The sequence below is a fragment of the Acanthamoeba castellanii genome, assembly GCF_000313135.1.
Source record: "Acanthamoeba castellanii str. Neff unplaced genomic scaffold scf7180000084712, whole genome shotgun sequence".
Taxonomy (NCBI): domain Eukaryota; phylum Discosea; order Longamoebia; family Acanthamoebidae; genus Acanthamoeba; species Acanthamoeba castellanii.
In genome coordinates this window covers 186,484-202,520 of record NW_004457363.1, presented here as the reverse complement: position 1 = coordinate 202,520, position 16,037 = coordinate 186,484, and the positions used below count along the sequence as shown (strand labels likewise).

Below are 16,037 nucleotides of genomic sequence, written 5' to 3'. Positions count from 1 at the left end.
GCAGAGGCCAAGACGCGCGTGATACGATATCGAACCGTCGTGTGCTCGACGGCCGACGACGATGAGGAATGCGAGGAATTGATGGAGGAAAGGCGGAGCGACCACTTGAAGCTGTGGGGCGCGATGCCGAACGAGCGACCGAAGAAGTTGCCTCGCTCCGGCCTCCGGTGGAACGAGAACTCCTGTTCGATCGCCGTCGCGTCGGCGTTGGCCACGTAGGCGAAGGTCGTCCGAGCGTCGGGGTCTCCGCTGGACTCGTTCAGCTGCGTTCGCTGGAAGCCGGTCAGCGACGAGGCCGGAACCGTGATATCGCCCACTTGGATGCCTTCCAGCTCGGCGCGCAGAGTCAGCACCGCCTCCTCTTCGCTGCCTGACGTCGTGTCATTCCCTACAACACACACACACACACACACAACAAGATCAGTGTGAGCTCACCACAGATCAGCTCACCACTGATTTGTTGTGTTACCGCGAATGGTGGCGGTGAGGTTGAAGCTGGCGGCGTCGGCCTCGAAGCTCGACGTCACGTTGACCACCTGCAGCCCCGGCGGGTTAATGCCGGGCGACGGCGATGGCGACGGCGACGGCGACGGCGTTGAGGTGTTGGACTGGTCCGGCGCGCAGCCGCTGACCGTCAGCTTGAAGCTGTTGCCGGCGTCAACCACCCACGCCTGGTTGGGGTTGGCCCGGTAGGCCAGGCCCAGCAGCACCACCCGAGAAGATCCCGCGGGACTCGAGTCCACGGCCAGGCGCTCCCAGTGCGCCGTGGACCCGGCATCGACCACGAGCCAGTAGAGTCCCGGCCCCAGCACCAAGCCATCGGCAGTAGCGGTCGGCGTCGCCGTGAAGCCGACAATCTCGGAGGTGACGTCCAGCGTGGCGTTGGGCACGGCGGTGGCGCTGGGTGCGCCTGCGCTGTCGGCGTAGAGCCGCGCCGAGTCGACGCCTCTGGGTCCTGTCCAGGCGCACAGTCGCGACCGTCAGCCCACGAAAAAGAAACAAAGAACGAAATAAAGAACGAAATAAAATAAAGCGAAGAAGAGAAAGAATGGGATATATCGGGGGGGGGGCAGGCACCGGAGAGCGGAGCGTAGAACCCGGTGATCACGCTCTGGTTGACGACTTGGAAGCGCTGTGCGAGGAGGGGCCGGGTGATGGTGGCGCTGGACGTCCGGTCGAGGTTATCCGCCAGCGGGTTCGCGCAATCTTCGTGACCCAAAGAAGAGGTTCAAGACGAGGGACCAAAAAAAAAACAACAGAGTAATACTTACCCTGCGCCCGCGCCGGAGATGCCGCCAGCCCGAGTATCACGACGGCCACCACGAAGAACGGCAGCGAGGGCCGGTGCATGGTGGGTGTGCGAGCGAGGCCAACGAGAATAACAATATGGGCCTTGTTGAGCTCTTGTGGTGACTCCGTTTCATTCCCTCCCGCCGTAAAGAGATTTTATCTGCTCGTGAGTCATTTTGGTTGGTTGAGTCGAGGCTTTCTGCGTTTACAAAAAGCCACAAAAAACCACACACAGGATTGGGTGGTACCAACAGCAGGTAATTGGCTGCAAGGCCACGACACGGCCAGGACGGCCTGGTCGACTGCTGTAGTAGTCATCGTCATCGTGGTCCTTCTTGTGGCTGTCGCACTCGCGCTTGCACTGATGGAGAGTTTGAGTTGGCACCCGCTCTTTCACGTCCTTGCATTGAGCCTTCCCGTGCTTCGGAACAGGGGAAGAAAGCAAACGGAAAAGAACGCACTTTGTTTGGCAAACTCAGTTTCAGAAATTAGGGAGTTTAACGTTTGGGAAACAGTCCTGAAAAAGTTTCGGGAACTGAGAAAACCTGAATTGGCTTCTCTTCCGCTTTCGCTTCGCGCACCTACAAAAAGGACAAGAGCCATGCAATCAAACAACACAAACCAACAAGCGCTACACACAAGCAGCCAACAATGCAGATCTTCGTGAAGACCCTGACCGGCAAGACCATCACCCTCGAGGTCGAGTCGAGCGACACCATCGAGAACGTGAAGCAAAAGATTCAGGACAAGGAGGGTATTCCCCCTGATCAGCAGCGTCTCATCTTCGCTGGTAAGCAGCTTGAGGACGGTCGCACCCTCGCCGACTACAACATCCAGAAGGAGTCGACTCTTCACCTCGTCCTCCGTCTTCGTGGCGGTATGCAGATCTTCGTCAAGACCCTCACCGGCAAGACGATTACTCTCGAGGTCGAGTCGTCCGACACGATTGAGAACGTGAAGCAGAAGATCCAGGACAAGGAGGGTATCCCCCCTGATCAGCAGCGTCTCATCTTCGCCGGCAAGCAGCTCGAGGACGGCCGCACTCTGGCCGACTACAACATCCAGAAGGAGTCCACGCTCCACCTCGTCCTCCGTCTTCGTGGCGGTATGCAGATCTTCGTCAAGACCTCACGGGTAAGACCATCACCCTCGAGGTCGAGTCCAGCGACACCATCGAGAACGTGAAGCAGAAGATCCAGGACAAGGAGGGTATTCCCCCTGATCAGCAGCGCCTTATCTTCGCCGGCAAGCAGCTCGAGGACGGCCGCACCCTGGCCGACTACAACATCCAGAAGGAGTCCACGCTCCACCTCGTGCTCCGTCTCCGTGGCGGCAACTAAGCGTGTTTCCTCCACCACTTCTTCCTGCAAATACAACACAACTGTTCATAACCACCCCTCTCGAGAGTTCGTCCCTTCGTGTGATGGCAATGTTCCGGTCGCCCACACCACCGCACACTGTTCTTGCACGCGCGTGTCGTGGACCCGCAGAGCGGCGAGACCACCGAGACCCAGGAGAACTGCATGAACAACTTACCTCTCCCTCGGTAACACACCCCTACCGCTCACGCCTGCCGCACACGCACCGCACACACCCACCTCACACACCGTGCACGACCATCAAGACTCACCCGTGTGCGGTGTGAGCAAGCACGCAGGGTTCGCGGACGCGCGTGTGGCGCTGGACTTCCACAAGAAGCGCGAGTTCCTGTTCGCCACGCGGGGCATCAACAAGCTGTGGTACGCCGGCCGCCAAGGCCATGCTCACCGACGCCATCAGCGCCCCCTTCTTCGCCTCCGCCACCCTCGACAAAATCCTCGAGCTCTCCGTACGCCCCCCCCCCACCCGCCCTCTCCCCTCCCGCCCGTCCAGCGAACGCAGACGGCCTCGTGTGGGATAAGTCAATGACAGCGCTTCGAAAAAACAAAGAAGACGAAGAGAGAAAGGAAAACGTTTGTTTTTATGCGCCGTAGGGGGTGACGGTGATAAAGCGGACGGCGTGGGCCTCCACCCTCTTGCCCAGGAACCCGACAGCCCATACGCCCTGATTCTCGTGCTTCCACAAGTCGCGCACCAACGCCTTCTTGTTCCCGGCCTGTTGCATTGCCTTCTGGTATCAGCCATAGAGTTGTGTGCCGTTGTGTCGCGTCGCGTGTGCGGCGGTGCGTGTGCGTGTGCGTGTGCGTGTGCGGTGGTGGTTCAAGGGGTGCGCTGGTCGGCGCGTTGGTGGGCGCCATCACGGGAACCTCCAAGATTCCGGCCCGCCCGGCGTGTCGCGCGAGAGAGAGACGCACCGGCCAGCCACGGATCTGGTCCCAGGAGACGGGGATGTCGACGGATTCGAAGAAGTTGGGGTTGTACAGGATCACGGCCCACGACCCGTTGGAGAGCGGCTTGGCCCAAACCTGCCCGCCGTCGGTGTAGTTCGCGATACGATCGCCCGGAATCCCCAGCTGCAGCCAAGATTGACCGAAGGTCAGTTTGTCATAGCACAGAGCGCACACGACACACATCGCACACATCGCACACGAACATACGCACACACGACACCGCACACGCACACACGCATCCGACACGCACCTTGTCCTGGTTGACGGCGATGGCCTCCTTGTTGAGGATGTGCTTCTTGTCGGACAGGACGCGCACGTCGGTGGCAACGATCAGCGGAGAGGCCCACAGGCACCAGAAGCTGAACTCGCTGATCTGCTCGTTCTCCGACAGCCACCAGTAGCCCGGCATCAGGAAATCAGGGTCGTTCCTGATCATGGCGTCAGTGTATATGTCGTGCGTGCGTGCGTGTGCGTGTGCCGTGTGTGCCGTGCGTGCCGTGCGTGCGCTGTGTGTGCCGTGTGTGTACCAGCCGCCAGGACCCGCGTAGGAGGAGAGACCGGCCATGTGCTCGATGATGTTGGCGGTGCCCTGTCCCTGGCCGGGGTCTTGCTGGAAGGGCGGCGTCCACCACACGGGGAGGTGGTCCGGGCCCACACGCCAGCTGTTGCCCACCTTCATGCCCCTGTAGTTGTATTTGTAGTAATCCACCACGGTGAGCAGCGCCTTAGGGACCAGCATGACCACAGGCTGCCGCACCAAGTCCAAGGGTCGGAGCGACCCCACTCGCAGATGCTGAAGAAGATCGGACGCCCCGTCTTATTCAATGCCTGGCTCATGTTGGTGTAGAGCTAGAAAGAGAAAAGCGAAGAGAATGAAGAGAATGAAGAGAAGAACGAAGAAGAACGAACAGCGTTAGTCTTCCGGGGCACGGAGGGAAGGGAGAGGGGGAGCCGGGAAGAGTTGAGCGAACCTCTTGGGCGGTAAAGCCGCTGGGCTCGTGGCACCAATCCATCTTCACGTAGTCGAGACCTGGCCAGGCCAAACGAAATGCGCCATCAACAACAATGTGATCAACAATTACAAGAATGCAACGCGCCAGCCACCGTACCCCACGACGCAAACACACGGGCGTCCTGCTCGTAGAACGGCCAGCTGCGCACGCGATCGCACACGACACGCGCGAGATGGGTGAGTTGTGCATGGCGCAGGAAGGGGCGTTAGAGAAGTGGCACAGGGTACCTGCCGGGCCGGCCCCCGCGGCAGGTGGTAGTGCCCACATCGGTGTACACGCCGAACAGCAGGCCGCGCGCATGGATGTAGTCCGTCAAGTTCTGAAAAAAAAGGCAGGCCAAGCATCAGCCTCAGAGTGACCCACACACTGCACACGCACAATCGCACACACCGCACACACTGCGCACAATCGCACACGCGCACAACACAGTGCAGGCGCACGCAACCTTCATGCCGGAGGGAAAGCGCGAGGCGTCCGGGATGATGTTGTTCTGCGCGTCACGACCTCCTCCCCCTGTAAAATCCCACCGCCACCGACCGAGCTTGCGTGCGTCAGCCAATCACGGCACCGAGGGGGTGATCCAAACAAATCGCCGCCTCGAGGAGGAGGGGAGGAGGCGCACAGCAGTCGTCGAGGACGATGTAGTTGTAGCCCAGGTCCTTGAGGCCGTTGGCGGCCATGGCGTCGGCGACTGAACGAATCTCCTGCTCGTTGCAGAAGTCGTCGTAGCACGGCAAGACGTCGTTCTCCGTGCACCAAGTCGACCAGCCTTTGTTCAAAAGATGTCGGACACAATACACACGAAGAAGATGAAGATGAAGAACAGTATTATTAACAAAAAAAGAACGAAGACGAAGGTGAAAAAGTGAAGGTACCCATGGGCGGGAGGCGAGCCACGCCATTGTCGAGCGCGGCGGCCTCGAGGCGAAGCTGGGCCAGCACCACAAGCGCGAGGAAGACGCCCGACCACTTCATCACAGCCTCGAAAATAAGGGAGGGCATGCTTAGCCAATGAGGCTGCAGTGTTAATGGAAGGAAATGGTTGTTGAAATGCAATTTCCTTCTTTTTCCAGGAACACGTGATTCTCATCTTGTGGCGATCATTCTGCAGTTAGCGAGATTTGGTGGTCTTCAACACCTCACCAAACACAACCGCGGATCCAGCGGATCGAGTTCGATACAAAGATTCGCTGCTGTTGGAGATGTCGCACTCAGATGAGAAATCATTCTCCGTAGCACGCACCCTCTTCACCGGCACGGTACGCATCCATGTCCCAAGCCTCTTTTCCTTCTCATCTCTTGTACTTCTGCAAATGCATCTTCAACTTCTGAAGATTGGCCAAGCCTCATCCTTTCGTCCCTCTACGCCGGTGTAGGTGTCTGGCATCGTCTGCAAGTTCGTGGAGCAGCCCTTCGACACCATCAAGGTGCGGGTGCAGGCCGGGACGAAGGTGATGTCGCCCAGCGGCGCGATGGTGCCCGAGTTCAACGGCCCGTGGGACTGCTTCGTCAAAACCCTCCGGCGCGAGGGCTTCACCGCCCTCTACAAGGTCGCGCGACCTTGCAATCACTTCACTTCACTTCAACACTCTCTTCAACTCAACCCCACTTTGTTGCTTACATGCGGCGTGTGCGTGTGCGTGTGCGTGTGCGGCGGTGTGTGCGGTGTGATGGTGAGTGCAGGGTCTACCGAGTCCGATGATAGGGTCAGCGATGGAGGTGGCATCGATGTTCGTGGTCTACAACGCGGCCAAGGAGGCGCTGATGGACCCCGAGACCCACCACGTCAGCCTTCCACGCGTCTGTCTCGCCGGCAGCATCGCCGGTAATCAACAACACGAACACACACACACCACACACCACACACCACACACACACACCAGAACACACCACCGCACACGCTCACACCGCACACACGCGCAGGCGTGGCGACGGCGACGTTCCTTACGCCGGTGGAGCTGATCAAGTGCCGCTTGCAAGTCCAGACCGGAGGCGAAGCCGGTCACGCGGCGGCCGGGGCTGCTGCTCGAGGGGCGACCCCGCCCGCGGCCTCGGCGATGTCGGCCGCGGCGGCAGGCGGCGCACAGCAGCAGCTGCGGTACCGAGGGACCATGCACTGCATCATGCACACCCTCAAGACCGAAGGAATCCCCGGGCTCTGGCGCGGTTGGTGGAGGTACGCACCATCATCAAACGGGCACTGCATGCAGCTACTCACTGTGTGCCGTGTGCGATATTGTGGGTGCGTGGGTGCGTGTTGTGTGTCGCGTGTGCGTGTTGTGTGTCGCGTGTGCGTGTGCGTGTGTAGCACATTCTTTCGGGAGTTGGTGGGTACGGCGCTGTGGTTCGGAACCTACGAGACCGTGTGCCGGACGCTAGCAGCGGACGCAGGCGACGCTTCTGATGTAACTCCCCTTCCGCCTCTGCACTCTCGTCACCTTGGCCTCTGACGGAGTGTGTCTTGTGCGTGCGCGTCTCACATTCCTTTGCAACGATGACAGGCTCCACCACTGATTCAGCTGCTGGCCGGCGGCTGTGCGGGGTGCATATACTGGGGCGTGCCCTACGTACGGCCACACTCGTCTTCTCGCACTCCTGAAAAGCAAGACTCATGGCCCACACACACACACACACACACACACGCACTACGCGCACGACACACACACACGCACTACGCACACGCACGCACGCACTGCACACACCGCACAGCCGATGGACACGGTGAAGAGTCGAATCCAGATCAAGCAGGCCACCGAGCAGACCTCCATCTTCAAGATGTTCGTTGAGGTGCTCAAGGAGGAGGGAGTCAGAGGACTCTACCGGGGTACCTGCCATCCCTCGCTGTGTCGTGTGTGTCGTGTGTCGTGTGTGTGTGTGCGCGTGCGCGCGTCGTGCGTCGTGTGTCAAACACTGACCATGCGCGGTTATTTAGGGATTGGACCGACGATGATGCGCGCGATCCCAGGATCGGCCGTGGCGCTCTTCACCTACGAACGGTCCTCACGATTTTTGGATTGGCTCAAGGAGGAGAAGCCACACCTCTGTCCCTCCTTCTTCTAACCTCTCCTTCACCATCATCATCACCAACATCATCACCATCATCTACTTCGTCTTCTCCATCTTCATGGTGGGTGTGCTCCAAGGGTTGATGTTGTGATTGTGGTGATGAGGATGAAGGTGGTGACCACCACATGGCAAGGGCAATCAGGAGAGGGGACCGCCGGTGCGCTGTCTCTCGAGGAAGTAGTTGCCGAGGGAGACCATGACGGGGAAGATCGGGTCGAACGCGCTGTCGCCCCGCTGGTTGACCTTGTTGGCGTAGGCGTCGAGCGAGGCCTTGATCAGCTTCCACACCTCGGCCTCCTGCTGCTCGTCCAGCCACTTGCTGTACTTGGCAATGCTCCACCCTAACATAGTCCCGCACACCCCAAAGAAAAGAACGAAGAGGTTGGTAACGCCCGAAGAACGAAGCGCGAAGGAAGAGGGAGGGGAAGGGGGACGCACCGGCGCGGACGTGCGGGGAGAGGAGCTCTTCGGGTGCTCGGGAGAACATGTGGTGCATGGCGGTGGTCATCGACAGACTCTCCAGCTCGGGCGAACCCAAGATCTGGTCCTTCTCTCTGCGATCGCGGACAAATACGAACAAATTTAGCAAATAAGATTATGAAAAATAATAAAAGATAAGGAGGCCTCCGAACCGGAAGATAAGAGGCCGCAGAGCTCTGAGCTCCTTGTAGGGTCCGCCCAGGTCCTTGAGCGGATGGATGGGCGCGAGTGCCAACTCCATCTGGGCCATGTCGCCGGCCAGCTTGAGCGTGCCTACGTATGTGCGCACCACGTTGATGCGTCAGCGTCACACACGACACACACCACGACACACACGCGACACATAGCTCGAGAGTGAGAAGAGTAGTAGTACCGATCTGAGAGAGCGGTCGGACAAGGGCGGCGTGGCGGACAAAGAATGTGACCACGCGGGTGGCCAGCGCCCTGCGATTGAGGTCACGCGGCTCGCGGGGGTGAGCATGAAATCACCTGCACCAGTGTGTGGCCCGCCAAAGGTGGTGTACGGTACCGCAGGCGAATCGAGATGGCCGGGCAGGAGGAGAAGTAGGAGAGGATGACCGCGTGGAAGTGGTGGATCTGCTTCTGCAGCTTCTCCATGTAGGCCGACACCTGATGGACAGCATCCCTGTGCTTGGAACTGTACCGTATCACGCACACATGACACACACACACACACACACACAGCACGACACACGCGTGCGGGTGTGTTGGACGCTTGATCGAAGAGTGAGGACAGGGAGTGCAAACGCACCCGCCATAGCCCTCGTGGTGAATGCCCAGCAGGGTGGCCTCCAGCTGTGCAGTTATGCGCGAAAACAGCGGCGATATGATCTGCTGCCCGACTCTGTGGTGGTGACGCGGATTAACGTGAGGCCACCCCAGCGCCAATGATCACGCGACGACACACACGACACACACGACACACACGACACACACGACACACACGACACACACGACACACACGACACACACAGTGGTATGTTGAGGCAGGTGGTACCTGGCGAGCTGCTTGAGGGCGTCATCAATATACTCCATGGCCGAGGGCGGAATGACAGGGAGAAGGTTGGTGACCGCCGTGTGGAGCTGGAACAGGGCATTGAAGATCATCGCGTTCCTCTTCTGCGACGCGTTGACCGCCTCGACCACCTGTCGACGGGGGAAAACATCATCATCAGAGGGCAGGCCAAAGCCCCCGTAAGAGGCCGCCGCGAGAGGCCGGGTCCAGTACTGGGCTGGTACGGACCTGGTAGGCTTCGGCTTCGGTGGCCAGCATGTTCTCGCTCTTGACGGCAAAGTATTTGAGCGATTTGGCGACGCCGCGGGAAATGGAGGCGTTCAGTCGCTCGTCCAGCTTCGAAGTCTCGAGTTCGCTCACGATGGCTTTGGACAAGACCACCTGCACAATGACGATAAATGATTTTTTTAAAATCAAATAATAAAAACAATAATTAAAGGGGAGGAATGGCAGGAATGTAATGCGTACCACATCGTCGGGAACGGGCGCGGCTCGACCTGGCGCGAAGATGTGGTTGATGGGCTCGAAGAGGTGCGTGAGCGACCGCGACAGGTACTGGTGCTCGAACTTGGCGAGCGCGCCGATGAGCTGCTGCTCGAAGGCCAACCTGTGTGTTGCATGTGAAAGTGCGCATCATCACGACGATGAGAACGAAGGTAGCGCGTGCGTGCGTGCGTGCGTGCGTGCGTGGTTTTTACCTGCTCTCGTCCTTGGGATCCTTGACCTCCATGTGGGTGCGCAGTCGCTTGAGGAGATCGTTGAAGAGCCGCAGCAGCTTGGGGTATTCGCCGACAAAGGCGGTCTCGACAAATTGCGAGCCTAGAGTGAAGACGCGGTCGGTCAGAAGCGCGGCTCTAGTTGCGACGCAAGTGAAAGAGAAGAAGAAAGACACAAAAGAGAAAAGAAAGAGCGGACGCACTTCGTGCAGCGTTGGCGAGTTCGTCGGTCACGATCTGCGTGAGCGACTTCCAGAAGGTGGCGAACAATTCCTCGGTCGTGCCCACCTGAAGGCGCACCAAAAAAAACAGAGCAGTGGTCATCAGCTGACATGACCAACCCCAAGAAATAAGAAATGAAAGAAAGTAGAAAACGTACCTTGACGATATCGTCAAGAATGAGGCCATGCGTGTCTGTACTCTTCATTTTCAAAATGACTCGCTGGAGATGCCACATTTGAATCTGTGAACAAAGACAATAATGATGATGACGTGCGTTAGCGTTTGGTCCATAGGAGTGTTCTTTGAATTCAATGACCCACGAGGAATATAGCAAAACGTACAGAGCACGAGTGGAGCACATCCGTAAGGCGCTCGATGCGCGTCCACAGGGCGGCACGCCACTTGGCCATGTTGCTGGCTCCGCTGGCCGTGCGCCTGTGGTTGAGTTGGGCTACGAGTAGTGGCGCGTTTATGCGTTTAGTCGTCCGTAACTTCACTGTAACATGGCGCAACAGACACACTGGCTCGGTAGGTTGCGTACCCTCCCTCTGCACGTCTTCGGAGAGCACGTTCTTGGTGGTCTGCGAGATCTTGGCGTTGAGGGCCGTGAGGGTGGTGTCGAGCTTCTGCTCGAGCGTCTTGAGGTGGTAGAACACTTTGATGGCGTTCGCCACTTGCGATTGGTTCTAGTTGTTACACGACATTAGCAGCAGCCAATGACCGATACGACGACGACGACTACGTCCACTATGAGTACCTGTGTCTCCATGCCCTGGATCAGCATGAGGGACGCGCCGTTGGTCACGTCCTCGTCCGCCTTCATGATCCACTGCGTCTCCTTGTCCACCACGTGAATACCGGTGAGGTCGGCCGTCTTGCGAATTTGCTCTGCACACGGGTTGGGATGGACCAGAGGGAGAGGCGTGAGGGAAAAGATGAGTGTGGAGGGCAAAGCTTTAAAGTGCCGCCGTACCGAGTTCGTACAGGCACTCGGCAGCTTCGGGCAGGCGCTGGGTGTCCAGGTGTGAGCGCAGCTTCTTGGCTAGGTAGAGGAACCGCGTGATTTGCCGCAGCACGTCACAGCTCGACTGCATAGTGCGATGGATCGCAGGTGAGTCGCTCTGGCCTACCTCAACGACACGACACGACACACGCACGACACACACAGGACGCACGCACGACGCACGCACGACGCACGACACACGCACGTCCACACCGCAATGGTACCTGGACTCGTTCGAGCTGGGTGGTGCGGGCTTGAATCAAGAGGAACGGCTCCGAGAGTTCTGATCGAATGCTGGTGATAGCGCTCTGCAGCGAATCCACTCCGCCGGTCACCTGTGCGAGAATGTCCTCCAGATGCCTGATCGTGTGCACCTGGCGGAACAGTTCCTCGTGCTGATTCGCAGACTGTTGTGTAATCGTCGTTGTCGTGCACGTCGTGTTGTGGTGTGGTGTGGTGTGGTGTGGTGTGGTGTGGTGTGTACAGAACGTGGTGCGTGAGTCTGCAGTGCAGCTGGGTTCAGTGCGTCAAGGAATCGCAGTTAGAACTACGCACCTGCACTTTGAGCTCTTTGTTGAGGCTCTGGATACCTGAGGAGATCTTTTCGAGGGCCGACGGGAGGGCGTAGGGAGACTGGTCGGCCGCCTTGAGCACCGTGCTCGCGTACTGCTGTGGATTGAAGTCCTTGCGCAAGAACTGCTGGTACGTCACTGTGGGCACGCATCTATGAGGTGCAAACAAGGAGAAGAAGAAGAAGAGGAAAGAGGAAACTGTAGATGGAGATGAAGATGAGCACTCACCATCAGTGCGGAATTTGTCGAGCAGCGCTTCGTTGGGCACTTTCTTTTCGCCCTCTGTGGCTCCTGGGGTGGCAGATCCCTCCCCATTTCCATTCTCGACAGCCGAATGATTGGAATCGCCCTTGGCATGCACATTTCTCTCGTGCGTCTTGTGCTGGCCTGGCGTTTTGGGACCTCTACCGAACGCCTGTACGTCGCCATTGGCGCCGTACACGAGTCCATCTCCCAGCGTCCTCGGATTGAACCCCACCGCCCTCTCGTCCATCCTCTCTTGAAATCAAAATCAAATTTTAAAAAGAGTGTAAGAAAATCAAATTCAGGTGTCGGTGCCACGTCAGCCGTCATACACGTAGCACGTTAAGACGACCACAACACGTACTCTTCATTTACATCCAACTGCATGTTCTAGTACAGGATGCCGTTGGTCCATCGCTGGTACTCGTCGTAGGAGGCGGTGGTCCACGACCCGTGCGCTTCGCGGATGAGGGACTTGACGTAGGCCGCCACCTCCTCCTTGGACATGGTCAACTTGAATCGCTCCTCCAACTGCGGCAACGTCGTGTCCGACAAGCATGGCATCCTGTTGCCTGTGTGCGTGTGCGGTGGTGCGTGAGTGCGTGAGTGCGTGAGTGCGCCAACGTAGTCGCACCATATCGGCGTGTGCGGTGGTGCGTACCTTCGACCATCATTTCGATGAGCTGGGTGAAGCGCGAGTGGTACTTGCGCAGCTGAAGGAAGCCCTTGATGAAGAGAGCCTCATAGTAACGATAGCACTCGGAGTCGAAGCCGCCGATGAGCTCGATGTATTCGCCGGTGAGCTTGAACGGCGCCGTCTCGAACTGCCACCAGCCCGGCGCTATGCCCAGCAGGAAGCCGTAGTCGATGTGGATGATGTGGCCCTCCACGTCCAACAGGATGTTGCCATTGTGTCGATCCTACGAAACACCACAAGCGCCACTGGTGAGCGCCCGACACGTACGGCACGCACGACACACATGGGCGCGGTTGCGTACTCGAATCTGGAGGAGATAGCAAAGGAGCGAGTAACCGGCGAGGCTCTCGACAAAGTTGTTGCGAGCGGCATCGAAGGATCGCGAACCGGGCCGGCCGTAGGTGGTGGTGAAGTAGCTCAGCAGCGACGGCGAACTCGGGAAAAATCGCCGCTTTATGGAATCGACCGACACCGCGTCCGGAATCACTCTGCGTAGAGAGTGCGTGTGAGGGTGCGGGTGCTGAGGAAGGGCCGCTTGCGGGGTGAGTGGGTGAGTGAGTGAAGGGAGGTGGTAGGTACTCGATCATGCCTGCGCTTGACGAGACGGCGGTGATTTCATACGGGCGAAGGTACAGAGGCAAGTGCTTCAGTCTGCGGTTTTAACCCAACGCCTGGTTCAGTACAACAGGCGCGGGAATGCTAGAGTTGGGGGAGCACATACTCAAAGATGTTGGCAGCACATTTGATGAGCTGCATCGCCAGCTGCTCCTGGCGGAGGTCGTCCTCGCTCTTGACGATGACCGCCACCAGGCCTGTTCGCGACGTGCGTCAGCGAGTGAGACGTGATCGTACGCTCAGTCGCAGCAGCAGCAACACAACGTACCCCAGCCTGGCATGCTACCAAAAGATGAGTTCTCCTGTATTCGTTTCTTCTTCGATTGCCACAGCTCCCTGTACGCGAGAGCTGTATCGGCCCAGAAATGTGTGAGTTATTGACTGCCAACGTAAGTCAACCCTGCTCTCTGAGGAAGAAAAGAAGGCGGGCGGCGTACAGATGGCTGTGTGCTTGGGCCGGATTCTGCGTCGTCGCTCGACAATGGCGGCGTCGGATCGGCTGTGGCTGCCGGCTGCCTTGTCGGCCTTGAGGTTGGCCGACGAGAGCAGCTTCAACAGCTGCTTGCCGCCCTCGGCCAGGGTGCGCAGGTGGGGACTCGGCGCCTTCTTCTTCTTCGTTGCTTTGCCTTGAGCCGGGTCTCCGCCGTCGTCGACCTCGGCCTCGACCTCGCTCTCGTCGTCGTCATCCTCTTCATCGTCATCGTCCATGCGCAGGAGGATGCCGTTGCCGGCCGGCGTTCGTCGAGGCTTTCGCTTGACCCCGTGACGCGCGACGATGCCCGACATGGACCTCCGTGGCTCAACAACCGACAACGACGACGACGACGGTGCCGGCGTTGTCGGGCTTCGAGCGCCCGCCGGCGCGCGGGGCTTGTGTTCGCCGGAGAGGTGGAGGGCTTGATGGAGGAGCGACGTCACCGCCGTGTCGTTGACCTCCTTGAGCATGTGCATCACCGCCAAGAAGGCCGGCGTCTGTGGAATCTGCGCGCGCGCAGACGAGACCCCGGGGCGACTGGTGAGTAATGGCGGCGGCGGCTCCGGCGGCGAGAGTGCGGGCGAGAGGAGTGGCGCGCGCATCACGTACTTGGTTGTTGCGGGGTTGGGTGGGAATCGGTCGGAGGGCCATCTGGTTCTGCGTCTGGATCTCCTTGAGCTTGCCCTCCATGGTTGAGAACATGACGCCGGACACCCGCACGGTCTCGGCGAACATCATGTAGGGCACCCGGGCCTTGGTGCCCAGACAGAACGCGTCCTCGGCCACCAGGTTGATGATGTAGTAGTACGTGTCGCTCAACCTGCAGCGAGAGTTCGTTGATTTGCCCGGCCTGGAAAGCACTAGTATCCAACTCGTGCGGTGGTGCGTACTTGGTGATGGGGAGGTAGAGGCCGACGGGCAGCCGGCAGTTGATTTGATGCAGCGAGGCCTTCAGCACCGCGTTCTGCTTGTCCTTGGGCACGTCGAAGAGCGAAGAGGCCAGGCGTGTGAGCGCGTTGGCCAACGCTAGCTCGTCGTCCCAAAAGCTTCGGACCACCTTGTCTATAGACGCGCACAATACCGGGGTGAGACCACGCACACACAAGCGCGCCAAAGAAGATTCGAGTGTTGATATTGTAATGGTAGGAAGGCCAACGACGTACTGGCGGAAGGACCCACTATGTGAAGGGTACGCTTGCTGATGTACCGCGCTTTTCGTCGTGTGGTGGGCAGGTCGTCTTCGAGTGCGCTGATTTTGTGGGGGTTGTTTTGTGAGTGATGACGATTGCCTCACACAGCCCAATGCATGATGCCTTAGGTGTCGTCGACATGTGCACCTTTTCATGAAGAAGTAGACTCGTAGGGCGACGTGTACCGACCGCCGACAGAAGTCGAGCATGAATCTGCAACGTGTGCGGCGGCCAAGGAAAGAAAGCGGCCGAGTTAGTTGCAGCTCGTTGCGTGTAGTGTACCTATGAAGCCGTGGCGCCGCGTACCGTTCCAAGGGAAGTGAGGTGGTGTGAAGCAGCAGGTTGCACAGTTGTGGCAGGAAGAACTCGAGCTCGCTGTCCCGCGAGGCCTTGAGCTCGTTGCACAGGAAGTCTGTGCCAGTGATCATAACCGAACAGCCGATCAGCTATCGTTCGATGCCACCTACGCACGCTGCACGCACCGCACACGCTGCACGCACACGCACATGTGCACGAGTCGTACCTTGAATGATGGGCTCTCGGTGCTTGTTGAGGAGAATGATGGCGTGCCACACGTCCAGTTCTCCTTTCATCAGCCGCAGACAGGCCAGCGTGTTGTACAACGCTGGGTCGAGTTGGTGGTGCTGCACGCCACCGCCGGTGTCGAAGGATGGCCGAGGCGTCGTCATCCGCCGCGAAGATGACGGAGTGGAGGCCATAATCGGGTAGAAATCGGATGACGAGAGGAGGTTGCTTTCAGTTGTGGAGGAAGAGGAAGAAGAGGAGCGCCGCGACATTTGCGGCGAAGTTATGGGGGACAGGGGAGAAGGGTTGCTGTAATCGTAAGATTCATCATCGTAGAAATCTGCCTCTTCCTGTTGCTGCAAATCGTAATCCCACACCCACTTGCGTCCTCGTTGCGGCGAGGGGGCGGCAGATGGTCCTGGTCCAGCTGGTGGCGAAGTCGCCTCTTGCTCCGCCTTCTCCATCTCTTTCTTCTTTCAGTTTGTCATTTATTTCCGAAACAGTTTTACACTTCCGAAAGCTGTTTCAAGTTGAATGTACAAAAAGTTTCGCTTGACAGGCTTC

General features: G+C 58.6%; 5 protein-coding genes and 1 pseudogene across 5 annotated transcripts in view; 2 read left to right on the top strand and 4 right to left on the bottom strand.

Moving 5' to 3' along the window:
- Nucleotides 1-1,350, bottom strand: part of ACA1_381640 (uncharacterized protein) — a gene marked incomplete at both ends in the record, with an annotated part of 2,096 nt that extends 746 nt beyond the window's left edge. Inside the window, 4 exons of the mRNA XM_004336411.1 lie at nt 36-388; nt 470-955; nt 1,078-1,206; nt 1,272-1,350. Coding sequence (XP_004336459.1) covers nt 36-388; nt 470-955; nt 1,078-1,206; nt 1,272-1,350 — 1,047 coding nt within the window. The remainder of the gene's footprint in view (nt 1-35; nt 389-469; nt 956-1,077; nt 1,207-1,271) is intronic.
- A 591-nt stretch (nt 1,351-1,941) lies between these two features.
- Nucleotides 1,942-2,630, top strand: ACA1_381630 (annotated as a pseudogene).
- A 620-nt stretch (nt 2,631-3,250) lies between these two features.
- On the bottom strand, nt 3,251-5,608 carry ACA1_381620 (Aga27A, putative; the record flags this gene model as incomplete). The annotated part of the gene is made up of 11 exons (XM_004336410.1): nt 3,251-3,397; nt 3,585-3,743; nt 3,871-4,048; nt 4,148-4,303; nt 4,378-4,469; nt 4,592-4,650; nt 4,730-4,773; nt 4,861-4,952; nt 5,079-5,146; nt 5,256-5,402; nt 5,509-5,608. The coding sequence occupies 11 exons, from the start codon at nt 5,606-5,608 to the stop codon at nt 3,251-3,253; spliced, it is 1,242 nt and encodes a 413-aa protein (XP_004336458.1).
- A 227-nt stretch (nt 5,609-5,835) lies between these two features.
- Nucleotides 5,836-7,693, top strand: ACA1_381610 (carrier superfamily protein; the record flags this gene model as incomplete). The annotated part of the gene is made up of 8 exons (XM_004336409.1): nt 5,836-5,892; nt 6,010-6,183; nt 6,317-6,458; nt 6,557-6,809; nt 6,942-7,038; nt 7,135-7,200; nt 7,343-7,457; nt 7,566-7,693. 8 exons carry the CDS (start codon nt 5,836-5,838, stop codon nt 7,691-7,693), a joined length of 1,032 nt encoding a protein of 343 aa, XP_004336457.1.
- A 144-nt stretch (nt 7,694-7,837) lies between these two features.
- On the bottom strand, nt 7,838-12,221 carry ACA1_381600 (golgi family protein, putative; the record flags this gene model as incomplete). Its single annotated transcript, XM_004336408.1, has 19 exons — nt 7,838-8,040; nt 8,138-8,253; nt 8,332-8,452; nt 8,553-8,623; nt 8,709-8,837; nt 8,952-9,044; nt 9,198-9,346; nt 9,444-9,596; nt 9,684-9,822; nt 9,914-10,034; nt 10,135-10,219; nt 10,311-10,373; nt 10,495-10,554; nt 10,708-10,839; nt 10,911-11,041; nt 11,127-11,241; nt 11,381-11,563; nt 11,712-11,866; nt 11,957-12,221. The coding sequence occupies 19 exons, from the start codon at nt 12,219-12,221 to the stop codon at nt 7,838-7,840; spliced, it is 2,484 nt and encodes an 827-aa protein (XP_004336456.1).
- Nucleotides 12,222-12,361: 140 nt separating this feature from the next.
- On the bottom strand, nt 12,362-15,937 carry ACA1_381590 (Phosphatidylinositol 3 and 4-kinase; the record flags this gene model as incomplete). The annotated part of the gene is made up of 12 exons (XM_004336407.1): nt 12,362-12,543; nt 12,633-12,891; nt 12,970-13,156; nt 13,390-13,480; nt 13,552-13,632; nt 13,721-14,264; nt 14,368-14,578; nt 14,649-14,820; nt 14,922-15,007; nt 15,096-15,161; nt 15,255-15,360; nt 15,472-15,937. 12 exons carry the CDS (start codon nt 15,935-15,937, stop codon nt 12,362-12,364), a joined length of 2,451 nt encoding a protein of 816 aa, XP_004336455.1.
- Between the last annotated feature and the right edge of the window lie 100 nt (nt 15,938-16,037).